This window comes from Macrosteles quadrilineatus, unplaced genomic scaffold (genome assembly GCF_028750875.1).
Source record: "Macrosteles quadrilineatus isolate MER2022 unplaced genomic scaffold, UCM_ALF_1.0 Scaffold_3__2_contigs__length_128488019, whole genome shotgun sequence".
Lineage (NCBI taxonomy): Eukaryota > Metazoa > Arthropoda > Insecta > Hemiptera > Cicadellidae > Macrosteles > Macrosteles quadrilineatus.
In genome coordinates, this window is record NW_026542596.1 from 109,046,027 (window position 1) to 109,065,606 (window position 19,580).

The 19,580-nt window shown below is 34.5% G+C and overlaps 1 protein-coding gene across 4 annotated transcripts; it reads right to left on the reverse strand.

The window, feature by feature from the left end:
• Positions 1 to 1,521: 1,521 nt before the first annotated feature.
• Positions 1,522 to 18,573, reverse strand: LOC128988873 (fatty acid hydroxylase domain-containing protein 2-like). 4 transcript variants are annotated; one of them, XM_054410600.1, is made up of 9 exons: positions 18,429 to 18,573; positions 17,887 to 17,974; positions 17,020 to 17,215; positions 14,774 to 14,877; positions 13,975 to 14,120; positions 12,105 to 12,286; positions 11,155 to 11,427; positions 9,002 to 9,158; positions 1,522 to 5,487 (listed from the first exon to the last, which is right to left on the reverse strand). In XM_054410600.1, exons 2-8 carry the CDS (start codon positions 17,927 to 17,929, stop codon positions 9,002 to 9,004), a joined length of 1,101 nt encoding a protein of 366 aa, XP_054266575.1. In that variant the 5' UTR covers positions 17,930 to 17,974; positions 18,429 to 18,573; the 3' UTR covers positions 1,522 to 5,487. The 4 variants fall into 4 exon arrangements, with proteins under 4 accessions (XP_054266575.1, XP_054266578.1, XP_054266576.1 ...); XM_054410603.1 differs by lacking the exon at positions 17,887 to 17,974; XM_054410601.1 differs by lacking the exon at positions 18,429 to 18,573 and having other exon boundaries at positions 17,887 to 18,103.
• Positions 18,574 to 19,580: the final 1,007 nt, after the last annotated feature.

Sequence of the window (19,580 nt, forward strand, 5' to 3'; positions counted from 1 at the left end):
ATTACCAACAGGGTGCAGCACTAGCACTATTATTTCTTTTACATTTATGACAACAGCTAATTTGCAACCTGGAGGCGAGTGAGCGTAGCGAACGAGCTAACCTGAAGGCAAGTGAGCGTAGCGAACGAGCTAACCTGAAGGAAAGTGAGCGCAGCGAACGAGCTCCAACATACAGGTGAGTGAGCGTAGCGAACGAACTTCAACCAGGACGTGATTGAGCCATGCAAACGAGATCAGATAGTAAAAATAAAAGTAAGCCTACCGTTATAGGATCGACCGGCAGACACAGAGGTAATTTAACCTTTTATTGATTGTCATACCGATCCGGAACAACAAAAAACAACATAAAATGAAGCTATGTATAATAGTTTGGCCAGCATATCTTAAAATATGCAAACCAACTGCTGTTCGTTATATAAGAAGGTTTCAACTGAATATTATAAGATCCCCGTGCGTAGAACGGGTACACAGCTAGTATTATCTATAAACAAAATTATACATATCATTTTTATTCTAGTTCTGGAATTTGTCAATATAAGACCTTTTCTGCCTGTCACCAAGCTTTTTTGTGTTCTGTGATTGTTGATAACTGTGTTAGCAAGTACACAAATATCTGGTACCACTAAGTTATGTTATCAATCTTGTGCCTTCTAGATTATTAATTGATGTATATAGATTTTGTCTTTGGTTTGTTATATTTTGAGGATATTATTTACGGCTTTTGTGTAAGCGTTGCAAGTTGGGTCTCTTAATTGAAAATAAAGTGTTTTCTACAAAACTGAAATTGTTTTTTCTTTGTAGTTTTCCCGAAAGCGACGCTCAAGTGGTTGCATATACAATACCATTGCAAGTAAATTTACTGATAGTAAAATAACAATTAAGCTGCTAAAATAGTATGACCAATCCACATTTTATAAATTTTCTTTTTTTTATTCATGTGCAGTATTTGTCTAATTTGGAAATCGTGTTATCCTAAGAAGATTTGAAAGGTCTAAATGAAGGATTTATTATTAATTATCAATATAGATCAAACAGAAGTGTTCAACAGAAAACTAATTTTTAACAATTTGACTTAACCTTCCTGTTAATTTTACTTCAAAAACTCAGGTTGAAAAAAGCTAGAGGTAGGTTTCATGTGTTTACAAGTTGTTAGGATATTTAGTGTGTTGTGCATTTATAAGACATTCACTCTAATTATAATCCAATCGTGGCACTAATGTGATTACCTCTAAGAATCACCGTGTCGTTGTAGTCAGCTCCTCTGTGTTCATGGTCTCATTATGATAATCTAAACGTCGTACAGATTCTATTTAAAACGAATGGGTTAGGTAGGCCCTTTGCCTATTGCGGCAATATTGTAAATTTTTAGCCGCAAAAACTTAAAAAGCATTTTTTAATAACTTTTTAAGAAAACCATGTTTAATGTTTGATCTCTTCCCGTTGTTGGGTCACAACTAATAGTTTGGAAACCGCTAAGTTATTTTATGCTATAAGGACATGACAAGGGGAAAAAAAGGAATATTTAATATTCTAAAAGTATATTTGTTAGATTATAAAAATACAACAACAAACTCTTTTACTTGTCCACAATAAATAATGAATACCAATTCATTTTTATATTGAATAATATTTAATACGTTTATATATAGACAATAACAAGTCACCAGGTAGTAGGTACTATATAATGGAAAGATTTGATCTTCCAAAGAAAACATCACATAGCATGAGGGTATGCGTTTGTTTTTTGCTTAAAGTAACAAAAGCAAATTATAATAAATGCTTAATAGAATAATACTTATTAACATATTTATTTTACTTGAATGCCCATAATATTCAATACATGCATATTATAAACTATTATAGAGAGTTAGGAAGATCTATCAGGAAGGGTGAGTTTTAATTTACAAAATGTATTGAGGATCAACCAACGTAGCTTGTTGATAAAACGCTTTGTACTGTATCAAAGTGATATTTTAAAACAGCCAGGTCTGTACATCAAAAGATTACAGGATAGTAAAACCAAGAATTATGTTTGGCAAAGAAAAAAATAGTAGGTATTGTTAGTTAAATATTTAGAATATACATCAAACCAGTTACACCTTTAAAGAATATACATTTTATTTGTAACAATCCAGAAAATTTTTTTTCATCAACCACCAAAGCCTAAAAAATATCACCAAGACATTACGATTACATTCAATAATGTTATATCGAAGAAATGTTATAAAAGAAGATATAACATGGATTAAAGACAGTGAAAGAGTATTACTCATTGTCTTAAATTGTCTAATAAAGCTTCATTATTTCAAAAAGAAACCGATTAGTAATATATAGTCTCTCCGAAATTTAAAATTGTTTCTCAAACAGTCAATAAAACACAGAGATGAAAGGATCAGATCACAGATTTTGGTTAATAACGTAATCACTTGTTGGTTCAACCCGTTGAGTTGGCAAAATCTCCAGCTCTTCGGCCACAAATTAAACACACTCCCTTTAAATTAGACAAATAGATATGGCTCCTTATGGTTCAGGTTAAAATAAAAAAGGTAAGTTTTTTCTGGTATTTGTAGAGGGTGTTTTGATATTTATGATTCTATTTCTTGATATTTAACTTGAAACAATTTAAACCACACAAAAAAAGTCACCACCTATAAAGGGTGTTCAAAAAAGGTGGGGACATACATATTTTACCTAGTGATTCCTTGGGTCAAAATAAAGAGAAAATCAGGAATGACATTGTTTCAAAAATCGCTTAGTTGACCAGATATCCGCCATTTTGTATTTTTTTAACAAACATTTTTATCTTATGAAAATTTTCAACTGGTCTTTATGATACTTGGTATGTATTTTAAGGTAGAAAAGACCTGTGTTATAAAAAAAAATTATCTTGATTCAACAACAAATTTCAAAATTTTAATTTTTCAAACTTAAATAACAAACAAATGGCTGATGTTATGAAAAAATGTCAAGAACACTTTTATTTAGTATTTTTAATTCCCTATCAAACGATACCAAGTTCAAAAAGATTGAATAAGAAATAGCTAAAATATTGTAAGTTTTTATTGTAAAACTAGCTGTGTGTTCTACGCACGGGGATCTTTTACTATTCAGTTGAAACCTTCATATAAAAAAAACAGCAGTTGGTTTGCATATTTTCAGATATGCTGGCCAAACTATTATTCATAACTTCATTTTATGTTGTTTCTTGTTGTTCCGGATAGGTATGACAATCAATAAAAGGTTAAATTACCTGTGTCCGCCGGTAAATCCTAATGTATCCTATTACAGGAGATGCATTTTGGCAAAATTAAATCGCCATAATCAGTCCTAATATAAGGGCTTGAGCTTCCCCATTAGGTGCGTCTTGGAGTTTTTGAAACACATACACGAACTGTACACTATTATACACATGACGAATAAAACATAAATACACGGTAGGCCTACTTTTATTTTTACTATGGACATGTAGATGCGCGTTGGTCGTGTGCCGAGTCTCGACTGAAAACGCTCATTTAAAAAATGTAAGTTTCCCAGCCATATACAACACTGATTCAAGGTCTTTTTATGGGTTATCAAAACTCAAGAACAATTTTATACACAAAGAATCTCTATTTTCATTTACGGATACCCTACAAATTATTGCACTTGCGATTAATTAAATCCGTTATGTAAATAAAAACGTTTTTACTTGGTTTGGATTTGCTTTCAAAACGTGATCGGAAATGGTTGCGGTATTGGTAAACAACATTCAATGTAAACATACCAGTGACAGCTAGAAGAAATAATCTTGATTCAAACAGCTGTTCGTTACTTCATAGATGAATATTTGATAAACATTGGGAAAACTTTCGGTTTCTTTGTATAAAACGTAAAAATACCCTAAAAGATTATGATTCTGAGCAATGTACAGACAAAACTCTAATTTTATTTATATAGATGGGCAAACCTGACTAGCTTTACCTTATTCCACCCAATTTTACAGTACAACGAAAAATCGTGATATTTCTGCTATTAGATCTTTTTGAACTTAGTATCGTTTAATAGTGAATTAAATTATTTCATTTTACAGTGACAATGACAATGAAATCTTCTAATTTTGTATAAACTTTCTTATGCCGGAGTGGACTCTGTCTCATTCACGTAAGCCTGCTATTCTAACAAAATGTCTTCTACGCAATTGTTTAAAACACATGGAATTAACCACATGATTTTACTGCATCATAAAACATCTTGTACAAAAGTATCTTTCATCCTTTCTTCTCTGAGATAAACAACAAAATTTTATAACAGAAATCAGAAACACATAGATAATTTATTAACAAAAATATAAACACACCGGTATGATAATCGTAATTCTACTCCTATACACAGCCACTGATTGCTACAAACAGCAGTGCGTTAATCAATCACATCAGTTTAACTACCATAAAGTCTTTATTCATTGTTTTCTTCGCCTTTGAAACAAGAAATAAAAATAAGACTTTAATATCAGACTTCATTAATGCAAATTAAGCATTTCTGTTTTAAAAAAACAATTTTTAGGAACTTCAAATCACTTATAATTATTAAAACAACTGTAACAAAGATAAATATTGTAGCTTTTTGGGTTAACCTTTGCTGTGGATTAAGTGTTCCCTAGTCGAAACAAGATTGAAAACAATTAATAGTGATATACCTATTTAAAACTACTTACTTGCATTCTTTGAGAACTACAAAAAAAGTCTCTGTACATGATTTGTATAATGAAGAGAGATACAGTAACCATTGATAAATGCAAATTATATAAAATGTCTACTAGTATTTACATGAAACACACTAATTCAATTGAGGAGACTAAAAAGTTCGAAACTTCATTGTCAGTGGTATATTTGAGCTGTCCTGTAATTGATGACTGCTCAAGATTTGTACTCAAACAAAACAGTAATTTTATTCAAATGACTATGATGATTATTATATTGCACAGTTATAATACAAACAGATAAAAACACTGTGTACACATAGCTCGATCACCTTTCAATAATGAAATAATAACTCTAATTTTATTGTTAAATTTATAAGTATAGATTAACAATGTTTGTTTACAAAACAAACATTAAAATTATCTTCAATAATTAATTAGCATTATAATAATCTTCGGTGCTGAGCTAAATTTAGTTGTCAAAGCGTAAACATTTAGGTCCTTTTAAAGACATTGTCAATAATCACTTGTTTTTTTTAAAACTTTGTCTAATGAATTTAAAAAAAAAACATTTAAAACTAAAAGATCAAACACATACTAAAACCACTCTTTGAATTTTAGCTATGAAAATGCACTAACGATATAAAGTATTTTACACGCTTTGATACATGATACTATTTCATCCAAGCAGTATAATGCCATTGGTATTTTATAGCTATTGAATATACCCAAGTGCAAACAATGAAAGCTGTGTGAACAAACGTTTCCTGACTGCGGAGTTACGTTCACCGTAACACAACGTTCACTACCTGCAAATATAAAAGATGTTTTATGGATAAATACACTCTTCATTCAATAAGTATTGGGACTGTTTCACTGTAGCCTCAAAAGAGCAGTGGAGAGGGGTCTTTTACCACACAGGAGCACTTTGGTTTAGTCGTCTACAGGCATTAGTAGAGACAGTAGGTTTATATTTGCTTGTAGTGTTTTTTTTTTCATTGTGCTGTTATGCAAACATGTAGCGTACCGATGAGCAACGCTGTGAAGTTTTGCTTTAAACTCGGAAAATCCACGTCAGAGACCCTTGCCATCATTAAACAGGCTTATGGTGATGATGCTTAAAGCCGCACAAGAGTTTTTGAGTTAAGCCAAATGTTTAAGCCCAACGAACACTCAAACCGAGGCTCACGTGGTCGAAGTGAAAGAAGTTTCAGATTCTGACAGGTGTCCAACCATGGCCCACGCCAGTGAGAAGACCGCTCTTTCACTGGGAACCGTCCACACTATCATGATGGAGATTTTGGCGATGAGAAGATGGTGCCTAAAGTCCTGAGTGATAAACAAAACGGTCAAGGATGGAAATTTAGCAAGAAATCATGGGACTGCATCCAGGAAGATCAAAATTTTCTGGACAACGTTATTACCTGGGTGTTCCAGTATGACTCAGAAACAAAATGTTTGAATTAAGAGCAAGGGTCTTAAACACAGATTTTCCGAGTGACTTCACAGCGTTGCTCGACGGTATGCTCCCTATTTAGGCATGACAACACAATGAAAAAAACACTCGGCGCAAAAATCAACCTCCTGTCTCAATGAATGCCCATAGATGACTAAATCAAATTGCTCCTGAACAGTGAATGACCACTCTATCGAATCCAACTGGTCAGACCCCTCTCCACTACTCTTTTGAGGCTACAGTGAACCAGTCCCGATACTTATTGAATGATGAACCCTATATATGACACACAAAATATCATCTTTCCATGAGCACTAAAGTTAAACTGTATAAATAACATATCATGATTAACCATTTGGATGCTATGAGTTAGTATACTCCTCACCTAGTGCCATTACAATTTTACTTGCAAAATCACTTTTCGTATTTGCTTGCTGTTGTTATTAGTTATTGAAATCAATGCTAGATGGCATTGGTAAGTTATATGGAATGCTGACAAAAGATTAGGAACTTCTAATCAGGAATTTTCCGTAGAGGCCCATAATTTTCTCAAATGCAGTTTAAAATAATTTTATTTTTAATAAACATTGTAAGATTATTGAATTTTCTGTCTTTTTGATAAAATTTGTTATACAAAGAATATATATCTATGTTAAGCCTAAGCATATTAAACGTTTCATAATGTATACAAGAAAGGTATTGAGATATGTATATATAGGTTGATTCAGTTGTTTAAGAGGTAAACAAAAAAACCTTTGTATTGTAAACGGTAATTTGAGAAAATAAATTTAATTTCGCTTTGAATTTGAATATTCATGTCTTAATGTTGGTGAACTATGTAACTGTGTAGCAGTAATGGTTTTCTTCCGTCTGCTCTGCTTACTTTGTGATGTGCCGATATTGAGTATAATCACACTAACCCCTACGCTAGTAGTTGAGCATTGTTTTTAAGTTTATGTTCACATTTTTAAAGCAGTCTTCACAAGAGGTAGATCAATTACCGATCAAATATTCATACTGAAGGAGGCAATTGCCAAATACTATGAATTCAATAAAACCTTTCTCTGCCTTTTCATCGATTTCTCCAAAGCATATGACTCGATTAGTAGAAGACGACTCTGGAAGATTATGGAAAAGTATGGAATAGCCTTATTAAAATCAAGCATATCAGAATCTAGGTGTAAAGTTAAGATAAATGGCGAAATCTCAGAAAAGTTTGATGTAAGCACAGGCGTAAGACAGGGGGATGGTTTGTCCCCATTGCTATTTAATTTAGCTTTAGAGGAAGCACTACAAGAAGTAAGACAAACAGAAGCTGGAATTACAATAGGGACCAAAATAAACGTCCTTGCATTTACAGATGATGTTGCAATTATAGCGGAGAGTAAAGAAAAGTTGAAAGTGCTGGTCACAGAACTTCTAAACCATACACAGAAAGTTGGTTCAAGAATAAATGAAGGGAAAACCAAAATAATGGAGTGTGGGAGAGCAACCCAAATAAACAATGACAACAATATAGAAATAGAAGGGTACAACTTTAAAAAAGTAAACAACTTCACTTATTTGGGAGTAATGCTGACGAATAATAATGAAGAAGATATGGAAATACAACAAAGAATAAATGCAGCACACAGAAGCTTATCAGCATCCCACAAACTATTAAGCTCTCGAATACTATCACACAAAACAAAACTCCGTATATATAAAACCATTATAAGACCAGTTCTGTTATACGGCTCAGAAAATTGGGTGTTAAGTAAAAAAACAGAAAAACATTTTATAGTATTTGAGAACAAAATATTGAGAAAAATATATGGTCCAACCTTTGAAGATGGAGAGTGGAGGATGATAAAACACAATGCGGAGTTGAGGCAATTATATATGGAACCAGACATAGTGGCCGAGGTGAGAGGTAGGAGAATGAGATGGGCTGGCCATTTACTAAGGAAAGAGGACGACTCCTTAGTCAAGAACGTCCTTTTGAACAATCCGGAGGGCAGAAGACCACCAGGAAGGCCCAAGTTGAGATGGCGAGACGAGGTTAGAAAAGACCTAAGAAGACTGGGAAGAAGGGAAGAGGAGGCAATGGATAGAAAAATCTGGAGGCAGTGTGTTGGCGAGGCAAAGTACCACCTTGGGTACCAAGAGCCACGGCAGTAAGTAAGTATGTTCACATTTTTATTTTAAAACAAAAATAGTAGACAGATGAATTTAAAAATTCGTATTTATGCTTTATGTCACAAGTCAAATTAAATTTATGCAACATTCAAAACAATTCAGCGTCTTTTGATCTGGAACTAAACCCAAGCAATTCAAGGCTCTGAAACATCAAACCATGTGACACTGATACAGTTCAATTTTAGTTGGCCAACTAGTTACCTAAATGCTAAAACTGATATAACCTCGCCGTACCTATTGTCAAAAGTAAAACTAACAGTTTGCCAAAATCCTCTCCAACTAAGTCATGTATAGTTTTAGAGAAATTTATATTAGGCAAAGTCTTGGTTAGGTAATTAAAGTTGGATGGATCATAAACCTGGCGTCCCCATCTTAAATAATTGATAATTGACCTTACATGTATTGGAATATAATTTGCTTTAAATCTATTTTCATAATTTTGTAAACTATAGAAATCCAGCAAAGGCAAGTGATTTGTAAATTTATGCATTATTTGTAATTATTTGTTTACAACAGAGTTTTCAGAGACTAATGCTCCAGAAGAACAAAATGTACCTGACACTTAACAAATTCTAAGGGAGTAGGCTAGTTACATCTGTTTCTCCATCATTCCAAAGAACTGAAGGAAACAATGCCAAATTTTAGTGTTTTGAATGTTTTGGTCGCTATAAACTCTGCTTATGACTTACTTATTGTTTCCACTTAGGTTCGTCAGGGTAGACTTCTCTGGCAGGCACTAGTGTCAGCATGGTGGTGTGTCGGGCGTATGACCGGGAGCTACGGAATGCTGTGTCAGTCCCGTGCAAGCGATCCAACACGCCTAGCACTCCGAAACATTGATTAAACCTGTTGAGATTAACAGAACGTGAATGGAAAAGGAAACAAAAATAATATGTTAATTCAGTAGACCCTCACACATTCAGCAAGTTTGGAACATAAGCAGTGCCACATTACTGAGTGCCATCTAAAAAGAATGAATGGTAATTCTAAGCCAAGTATGAGTCAACTTTAATTTTTCTCATATTAGGCTACCGTTGATTGTCCTGTTGGTAAGTAGTAAATGGAAAATGCAAGAATTTTTTGCCAGAAAGCAAGTATTCTCAAATGGGAGAAGACGATTACTTGAAGGTCAAAGGGGGGTCCGCGTTGTCATTTATTATCAGCCGCTTCAAATCGGTTAGGTTAGGTTTGGTTAGGTTAGTTTAGTCAGTTATTTTAGGTTTCCGGCAAAAATATTTGGGTTTTAAATACTGTTACATGTGCCTAACCTAACCTAGTAGTAACAGGAAAATGCAAGATTGTTTTGCCGGAAAGCAAGTATTCGGAGGTTAGGTTAGTTTAGTCAGTCATTTTATGTTTCCGGCAAAAAGATTTGGGTTTTGAATAGTAACCTAACCTAACCAAACCAAACCTAATCCAACCAATCCTAACCGATTTTTAGCGGATGATAATGATGACAACGTGGAACCCTTTGACCTTCAAAGAAAATTTTCAAAAATCGGGTACAAACCCTGAAATGTGTATTAAAATGTTATTAAATGCAAGTAGTTTCTTTCTTAAGTTAATTAAAATGTTAATTATGGACAACTAAAACACAAGAGTCACCACTTTTGGAGTCCAGCCATTGAAAAACATGGTAACATACTACCGAGGCCCTCCAGCAACAAAGTCCTGTCCGGTCTGCCCTCTACACCGCACCATGACGGACCACCACAAACGAAACGGTCAGCTAGGGATGTTTTACCCAGTGATTTGAGTACCTGAACTTTGTGAAGTTATGAACTATTTTTAAATGCCCAGAGCTGATTTATATTTGTTTAGTTTTGAGTTTGCTTAGCTATTTCCCATTAGGGAAGCCTTTTTACTGCAGACCCTGGGTTTAAATTAAATTGGCCTACACTTTCTAGATTATGGCACTCAAAATCATTTACTAGTAAAAAAGAAATATTAAGTTAGGTGGCCTCCCACTGTTGGAGATAACTTGTTTACTACAAAAGCTTACCTAGTAAATTTTGTTGAATTCTTTTTTATACTAGGCTATTGGCTTTAGATTTTCTTTTCTTGCTATCTTAGGTGGTAGTTTTATTATGTTTGAATTGATTTAACATTTTGGGGAACCTGTTGTTGGATAAACTTTGTTTAGTACATGCCATGTTTGTTATTCAACTCTACAGATAACTAAATGTAAGCTGGACACCCGAAACGGATTTTTTAAAACTTAATTTGATAATAAAATATAATTATTATAACATGTCCTTAACTGTCGCACAGGTAGGTTGATAATAAGAAGGCATAATGAGGTAAGGGGTACTTTTGGAAGTTTGATGGAGCTAGCATGGGGAAACTGTGTTCGAGAACCAATGATCTCTGAGCAAGGGTCATTGGATACTGCAGCACTGAAAGCAGACTTGGCTTGTAGGGGTGTACGGGAGGTTCAAATGGAAGCATCATTCGATGTACATGTTGTTGACACTGATGCTCCATTTTACTTGAACTAAACTTAAACTAAACAACTGAAGTTACTAAAGCATTTTACATTACGTATTAGGCCTAGCCTACTTATATTTTTTAGCTTTAGCCCTGTATTATTTTACGGAACCGTTTCGGTTAACCCGAATTCGGTTAACAGAATATATATTGCAGTAAGCCCTGTTAGCGCCCATAGTCTAGTATTATCCTTTTATTTACAGTGTATACATGCCAATATAGATACCGTTATTTTTTCAACTGCGCTGTGACAGAAACTTCTGTGAATATAGGGTATTACGCATTTTTGATGGGATATACAACATCAACGGATAAATATTCTAATATTTCATTCTAATATTCTTTTACAACTCACTTAAGATGGTGGAAATCGTGTGCCTCGGGCGACGGGAAGAAGGGCCAGTGATAGCCGGAGTGGGCGTTGAGTGTGTTGATGATGGCCAGGGCAAACCAGAGGTTGGCAGTGGCTACGTGTGCTCCTGCGATGAACACGCCCAAGAAGGGAGGCAGCAGGTTGCTAAACACATGCTCCACCGGGTGACAGTAGATGGCAGTGACAGCCACTGGTGCGGTCCACTCGTGGTGGCGCTTGTGTATGTGCTTGTAGAGGTGGCGCCAGTGAAGCAACCTGCCCGATGATAGTTATATATCTTAAAATAATGTGTCCACAAAGTAAATAAAAGTTTAACAAAAAACATTTACCACTCTTTTTCATGAATATCCACTAAACGGAAAAAACTTATACTGTAGAGTTAATGTTAAGCCCTATGCCCGGTACATCTGTAACTTTCTTTCATCCCCAAAATAATATGTTATGGCATTATTGTAAAATGTACAACAAAACACTGTTTGTTCAAATTGGTGTATTTATTTGTGTATTTTCTACTATATTTGACAGTTAGGTAAGTCTGCTCCTGCTGTTATACTTATACACCACAAAATACTGTTAATGAATGAGTTCTCAACACCTAGTATAGTAATAGATAGTAGATAGTGTTGACCACAAGCTATTGACACTTTCTTTGGCACCAGTGAAGCAAATTGTCCAATGATAGTTTTATTAAGTAAAAAAAAAAAAAAAAAAAAAAAAAACAATAACACATTTGTTTGTATATGTTTTACAATCCTAATTGAATCATTTTCATCACAGCTTACAATCACCCCTCAAAAAAAGATGATATAGAACAAGGGTAGCAATATTAATGTGAAACATTTTTAGTAGGTACTGTACAATAAAATCTATCAAACAATAAAAGGGAAACAATGTTCTTGATTTAAAAAATGAATCCAAAGTAACAAATGTACCTGTGAGAATAGTAAAAGCTGATCTCTTCAATGATAATGAACAGAGCCAGTTCAGCCAACACCCAATGGAAGGTAGGTAACTCTCTGAGAGGGGGACCACCTCGCCACATCATCAGGTAGTAGCTCAGATATGCTACAGGTAACCCCACCACCAACTGGTTAAACAACACCTGGCATATCACCTACAACAAACACAGGATAATGTTAGTCTTCTGGCTACCTTGCAGGGGTTGGCCACTCTCTGAGAGGAGGACCACCTCGCCACATCATCAGGTAATAGCTCAGATATGCTACAGGTAACCCCACCACCAACTGGTTAAACAACACCTGGCATATCACCTACAACAAACACAGGATAATGTTAGTCTTCTGGCTACCTTGCAGGGGTAGATAACTCTCTGAGAGGAGGACCACCTCGCCACATCATCAGGTAGTAGCTCAGGTATGCTACAGGTAACCCCACCACCAACTGGTTAAACAACACCTGGCATATCACCTACAACAAACACAGGATAATGTTAGTCTTCTGGCTACCTTGCAGGGGTTGGCGGCCTCTTTTGACCTGTGTCCTTGGCCTGTGCTTGCAACATATCCAGCAAAGCTATGGGTGAGGCAGTACAACAGAAGAATGCTTAGTAATGATACATTTTAACACGTTCAGTGTGGCAGGCGGCAAAGCCCAGGCGCGGCACCGTAACAGCGAACGCAATTGGCATTCAAGTATTTCAATAACAAAAGAGCAGCGGTGATTGAACTACGTTACCCCGAGATTGGATGTAGTTCCCTAAAACACCCAAAGGTAGCAGAACTGCCTGGATCAGTAGTCAGTGGCCTTGTAATATGGCAATATGGCTTGAAGAGAGAAAATCCCCGAAACCGAGACAAAAGCATTGTCAGACGGGATTTAACGTGAAATTTTAGTACCAACCTACACCAAAATAAAGCTCACATTCTAAGCTACAGGCTAGCAATGATTTTAACGTTCCTCGGCAATGGCTGAGCTCATACTGAACTAATGAAGTGGGGGTTGCACAACTACATCAATTGATGTAGGTCAATAGAAGGGCTCGTGGCGCGACTACATCAATTGATGTAGTCAGTACTGAACGTGTTAAATGACACTGGAACACAAACTCATGACATCCCACTAGCGTCTCATTTTCCTGGTCCAGAACCTATGAGAACCTTTTCTGCAAAGGAGTGGGGGATTGTGGGAGAACCCCTCTCACGTCAATTTAAGAAAATATTTTTATTAATTTTTATAATTTTGTTGTTAGGCCTATATCAAATTAACTTTAAAAAATTAATTTTATAATTTTTAATTGTAAAATTAAACTGTCATCACCTAACCCAACCAACTTGCTGATAATCTAAAAATATATAACATAAAAATCAAATAAAGGTTTACTAATAAAAAAATAGTTCTGCTCGTAAATAAAATTATAAATGCCTCTAATTCTAACAAAAGATGTACAGTTAAGAAGCTTGTTTGATGATTATTTCCCTTAAACAAAGCAACAGTAACATATACAACCAATACACATCAGCCAATAAATAATCTCAATTTGAGTGATGCAAAAATGGCTCTACGCCCCTTTATTTGAAGATATTCAATAGTGCTCAAGCATACAAAGTAACAATAAATTTTAATAAATTACAAGGAACAACAAATTCCGAATTTGACCTACTACAACTACACCTGCATGCACACTGAGTGTAGAAACACTTAAAATTTGAAAGACTATACGGTAGTTCCATGGACACTGAACTAGAACAAATCAATCGTTTGATTGATACGCTTACACAACGCCCCTTCATATTGTTTTATTAGGCTACAATAAATAAGCCTTGTTGAAACTACTGAGCCCACCTTGATGAGTTTCTTGGTCTCCACGGGTTCGTTGGTTCCCGGCTGTATCTTGTATCTCCGCAAAGCCGCTGGTTTGTTGATGACATCTAGCACAGTGTAGATGGCGCCCAGGGACCAGTAAACGGACACAGTCCAGATGAGTGTACCTACGGGGAAACATCAAACTGTTCAACAATGCCATACACAGTAGCCAGTAGCCTAGGGCTGTTCTTATGTTTAGACATTGATCGTTAGTGACCAGCCTTCAACAGTCACAACTGGCTCGCTCAAATAGAATATTTGTTTACCTATCTTCTCCTTTCAAATTTGATACATAGTACTGGTTATGCACTATAAGGTTATGTGAAAGTATTTGTCATTTTTCTAGTAATATCCCATCAACATGGACTTCAGAGATTTGCATGGAATGGTTTTGAACATCAAAAGGTGGGCCTCTGTAATGAGAGTAAGAATGAATGAAAAGAACTTTTATTACCTTTAGAAAGGTTTTTAATAACTTGAACAATACTAATACTACATTGAATTATAATGGACTTGTTTACAAACACAACAAAACAATAATAAAGAATTGAAGACACATGTTTTTTACTACAGCCTCTTTATAAAAACAAACAAACAAATAAGACAAAAGAAAACAATAAGATAAAAGGTAGTAGCATATTAGGATACAAACCAATGCCATTGATGTTGTTGTTCAAACTTCACTTTAACCTAATCCTAAGAACCAATCCAAAATTTTGAATTTCTGAAAAATTAAGTAGATTAAATTACGTATTTAAAACAGTCAAAAGTTACTTACCATAAACCCAGAAAGTCACAGGATTCTCGCCTACCGTGTCCAATATCCGATCCCATCCAGCCTGCCAAAAATCTCCAGAAGCACCCCAAAAACGCTGCAAATGCCTGGAATCACAAGTATTCTGATTTAAACTCACCAAACTGTTGTTCTAAGACAATTTGACCTCAAGCCCTCAAAAATAGGACATTACAAAATATAAGGTAACCATCTATCTTTACAAGTTTGTATATAATATTTTGATAGTATTTTTTTACTAACTGTGAAAAGGTTATTACAATGGCCATCATTAAAAACACATACAAACCACATTTATCAATGGTGATGGTGATAAGGAAATTTACATAATGAACAGAAAGTTATCACTATTATCAAGACCTATAAATAAGTCTTAGATAACAAAGCTAAAAAATATCAATTAAGTACAAACATTTGTTTACCAAACAGAAAAAAATCTCTCAAATTTCACTTTTATTTAAAATAACAAAAAAGTATGAAAAAAATTGATATTCCAGTAAATAGAAACTTTCTATTTTGACAATAAACAGATTAAATGAAACACACATTGACACATCTTTCACACTTGTTAATTAATTATCCAACTAAAGCCTATTTCACAAAAAGTAATTAGGCCTACAATGGATATGATAATTATTCAAAAGCCTATAGAATACAGTACCTAAATGAAACAAAAGGATCCAAAAATTAAGTACAATAAGTTTGGTAATAGGAGGAATAAAAATGGGAAACTTGAATACACAACTGTATTAGAAACACAGTATTTTAGTAAAATTCAGGGGTTTTATGTCCCTACAATTTGTTCAAAATCCTTCAAAGATTTGTAGGTTTTGGTTTGGCTTTGATGACAGCACCATTGCTTGCTTTTACAAGCAAAATGTCTTATCTTGCACAATAAACTCAAAAATGAAAAAATACAAAACTAAATATGACTATTATGTTTATATTTTACATATGCTAGGAAAAAATGTTATATTTCATCTTTCATCACTAAGTTAGTTAAAGTGACTTTTTTTTTACCCAAACTCAAGTTTTACTTGAGAGACTTCAATCTCTGAGGTCCGGGTTCAAATCCCACCAAATCACGTATGAGTTTTATCTCCGTGATAGCATAGACAAAAAGAATTAAATATAGACTGTCAGCCGTGCTGCGGTTACCATGGTTACCATAGGTTCCGGCGCACACCGCTGTAGTTTACGTAGCGCGTACGCCGTAAATACATGGCGCTCCAAGCGGTGTGCGCCAGAAGCTATGGTAACCGCAGCACAGCTGACGGTCTATAATTAATTCTTTTTGCCTATGGTGATAGTGCCGCAACCACTAGGTCTAGCCTGAAGTAATGTGCAAAACAATCCCGGGCTCGTGCCTAGCGTCCTAGGGAAAAAACTATCAATATGTCAAACTATTTATATTAAGATACAATCAATTAAACAATAGATACATACTTTCGATACACACCTTTGTTTACAATAAAAATTACAACTGATTTGACAACAGCTGAACTTTGGTGAAGGGGCCACAAACACTTTTAACCATCTAAAGAGTAAAATGCTACCTTTACCAAAGGCCCCACTAGAAAAAAGCAGGCCATGCTGCAGGATCCATGACGTCACACTAGTGGATAGATTTCATTGATAAATTCATTGCCATCACCATTCCCATATGTTTTTGGTAAATAAACAAGCTGGCTGTTTGTAAGATTGTAATGGTAAGAGTTTAATCAACCATAGATAAAACATACTCCCCCAAAGTAGATTTCTCATCCTTATGGAACAGCTGAAGACAATTTTATTGTTAGTTCTGTACGGTTTATGTAGAGGTCGTGTTTTTTTTACAATTTGTTTCCCGTTATTACAGTCATTTAAAACCTCGTTTAACCAAATAATACGATCTAATCATAAACAATAACTTTTCTCCTAGTTATATAACCAAACAGTAAAGCACAAATCAAAAAATTAACCCTAAAATAATAGAAACAAAATTTTTTTGACACTAGCGTCCAGTGTCACCGTACATGAACTGGACACGAAAAACGTGCATCAAAATTTACAATGGGATGACAAGTCTACTTGTGTTGTTTAGTCTATGGTACAACTATCCACCACTGTGACGTAGTGTTGCACTGCTCGCGCTGCAGCATGGCCTGTTTTTTCTAGTGGGGCCTTGCCTTTACCCACAAGTCAAGCATTAAAACAGCTGTTTTTGCTGCAGTATGACGAAAATATATTACCAGGTAAGGGTGTTTCTGAAAGCAGCAAAAACGATGAGTGCGGAGCTGATCAGGAATAACACACTCGTGATCAGTGACAAGACAGTGTAAGGTTGTTGTGATTGTTCCGGGCGTGATGGTGTGTTTTTCCTTGGCATCTCATTTGCAGTTGTTTCATTTTCACCCTCGACTGGCTCCTTTGAATACATTCTTGAGCCTACAAAAGCAATTAAGTTTAGGGTAATTTCATTTAATAACTGGGGATGAAAAAAGGAAAAGTATTAATATATTATTAGTGCTGGGTGGTTGGATTGTTGAAGCCATACTTCAATGAACATAAAATTAAATAAATTGAATTCCTTCAGCAATGTGTTGTTAATTACAGTTTTGTAGAACTGCACTTTACTTTACGCCCTACACTCATTTGAATGAAAATATTGATTATTCAATTGTTTCATTCGATATATCGTTTGGTTAGTTAGGTTAGGTTAACCTTACCTAACTAGCCAAATAATAAAACTTTACTTTACGCCCTACACTCATTTGAATGAAAATATTGATTATTCAATTGTTTCATTCGATATATCGTTTGGTTAGTTAGGTTAGGTTAACCTTACCTAACTAGCCAAATAATAAAACTTATCAAACAATCGATATATTGATCGATATTTTCATTCGAGTGAGTGTAGGACAAAAAAGTAAAGTGCATCCGTAAAACGCAAGGGAAGGAATAGGTGCAAATTGTAATTTGAATAGGTCAAATTTACTTGATTTTTCTATTTAGCTTTTTAATTATGACTACAGAACTATGAAGTAGTTAACTGGGACCCAATACCATTCTTTCCATGTTAATTTACCCACCACCTAAAGAATAATGGTCTGCGTTACCTCCAGTTCTCTTGAAGAGCTGTTTAAACCTTGATTTTAACATTAGGTAGGCCTAAAAAAGTACTGGTCACTAACCTGCTAAATAGATCTGAAAATAACAAAATATTTCAGTTGGATTCAGTATTCAAACAAAGAGCCTAAAATAAACAATCAATGTGCAAGGTTTGAGATTGCACAAGGACAATTTCAAGGTCATAATTGCTTAGAATTGCATTTTACTTTGTCTACCAATTCGTTTTGAGCTACTGCGCCATTTCTAATGGCTTCATCACTCCATCAGCTGTTTTTGTGTCAAAAGGTCATTGACATTGACATTTACAATAATCTCACAATATATTGTAGAGTCTGATCTAAATCAAGAAATGTTCAGTAAAACAATGTTGTCCCGATATAATTTTGATTCAAACTATGCTACATAAATACGATCATAACAGGGAAAATGATTATCTTTGTAATACAAACACAAAGAAAATCGTTCTAGCAACCTAATTACCTACTTAACTAAGGGAACTTGAAGAAGGTACTTATAATAACTGATTCACCTTAATTATAATATGTTTCAAAAGTATGTTAACCGTTAAGATAGTGTGTGACTCTTATACAATCCACAGTTTGGAAACATTAACACATTGAACACAAAAATCGAAACCACAATTTTCACGTCAAAGTGACAGAAGCAGACAACAAACACTGACTGATTCTGATTCACTTCACAACAAGAGCAGCAGACGACTTTATTCTGTATGTCACAGCCTTATCAATTTCTTCTCTTTATTTTGTTGGCTACTATACACAATGTTCAAATAGTCTGAAAATTGTAATGTACAATAGTTTATGGTACAATTAACTATTTTCTTCTGATCTGTTGTAGTTAAAAACTCAAAGACATAGATGGTTATTCGCACATTATCCCTGAAATTTACCTTATGCATTTTGATATTGGTTCTATACTGTTATTCCTTTCACCATGGAATAACATCATGCTCTTTGTTTGCATGTTTGTTTATTATTTTTATCGTTGATTTACACAATGTAGATTAACCAACACAAGTATACAGACTTCTCATTCCATTGTAAATTTTTAAGCTCGTTTTCGTGTCTATAGTTTATGTCCGGTACACTGATTTGATTGAAAACACAAGAAACAAATTGTAAACAAAACGTGACCTCTGCCCTGCAATGCACAGGACAGAACTAACAATAAAATTTACTTCAGCTAAGGATGAAAAATTTACTATATTAATGGAGTATTCTTTATCATGGGAGTATAATATATTACTTACTTTCGGGTGTCTTTCTTTTCACCACTATCGTTCGATCGGAGAGTCATCAGTTTTCTTCCATTTTCTGGTTTGTCTATATCATAGATAAAGCATATGTTTTATCTATGTCTATATGTTTTGCATTTTGAATTTTTAGCTATAATCGGTTTAGGCACGGCCACCTCTTATTTAACTCCAGGCCGCGGCCTGGTAGAATTGGAAACGTTGTACCGGTAAGTGGTGTTGTCTAGCGCTAGACGTCCCATAACATAACATGGCACACAAGTGACACCAGCTCATTAATTCGCGTACTATTCATTTAAATTTAAATTTATATATTTATATATTTATTAAAAGATTGAAAATAAAATATAGAATTGAAAACCAAAACAATGTTTGAATTAAAAATCTACTTTTGTATATTAAATTGGA

Coding starts and splice junctions, on each gene's coding strand:
- LOC128988873 (XM_054410600.1), bottom strand. CDS start 17,929: ATGTTAAAATCAAGGTTTAAACAGCTCTTCAAGAGAACTGGAG. Junction 14,121..14,773: donor TGTGACTTTCTGGGTTTATG/GTAAGTAACTTT, acceptor GTTTCCCCGTAG/GTACACTCATCTGGACTGTG. Junction 9,159..11,154: donor CACGATTTCCACCATCTTAA/GTGAGTTGTAAA, acceptor TAATCTCAACAG/GTTTAATCAATGTTTCGGAG.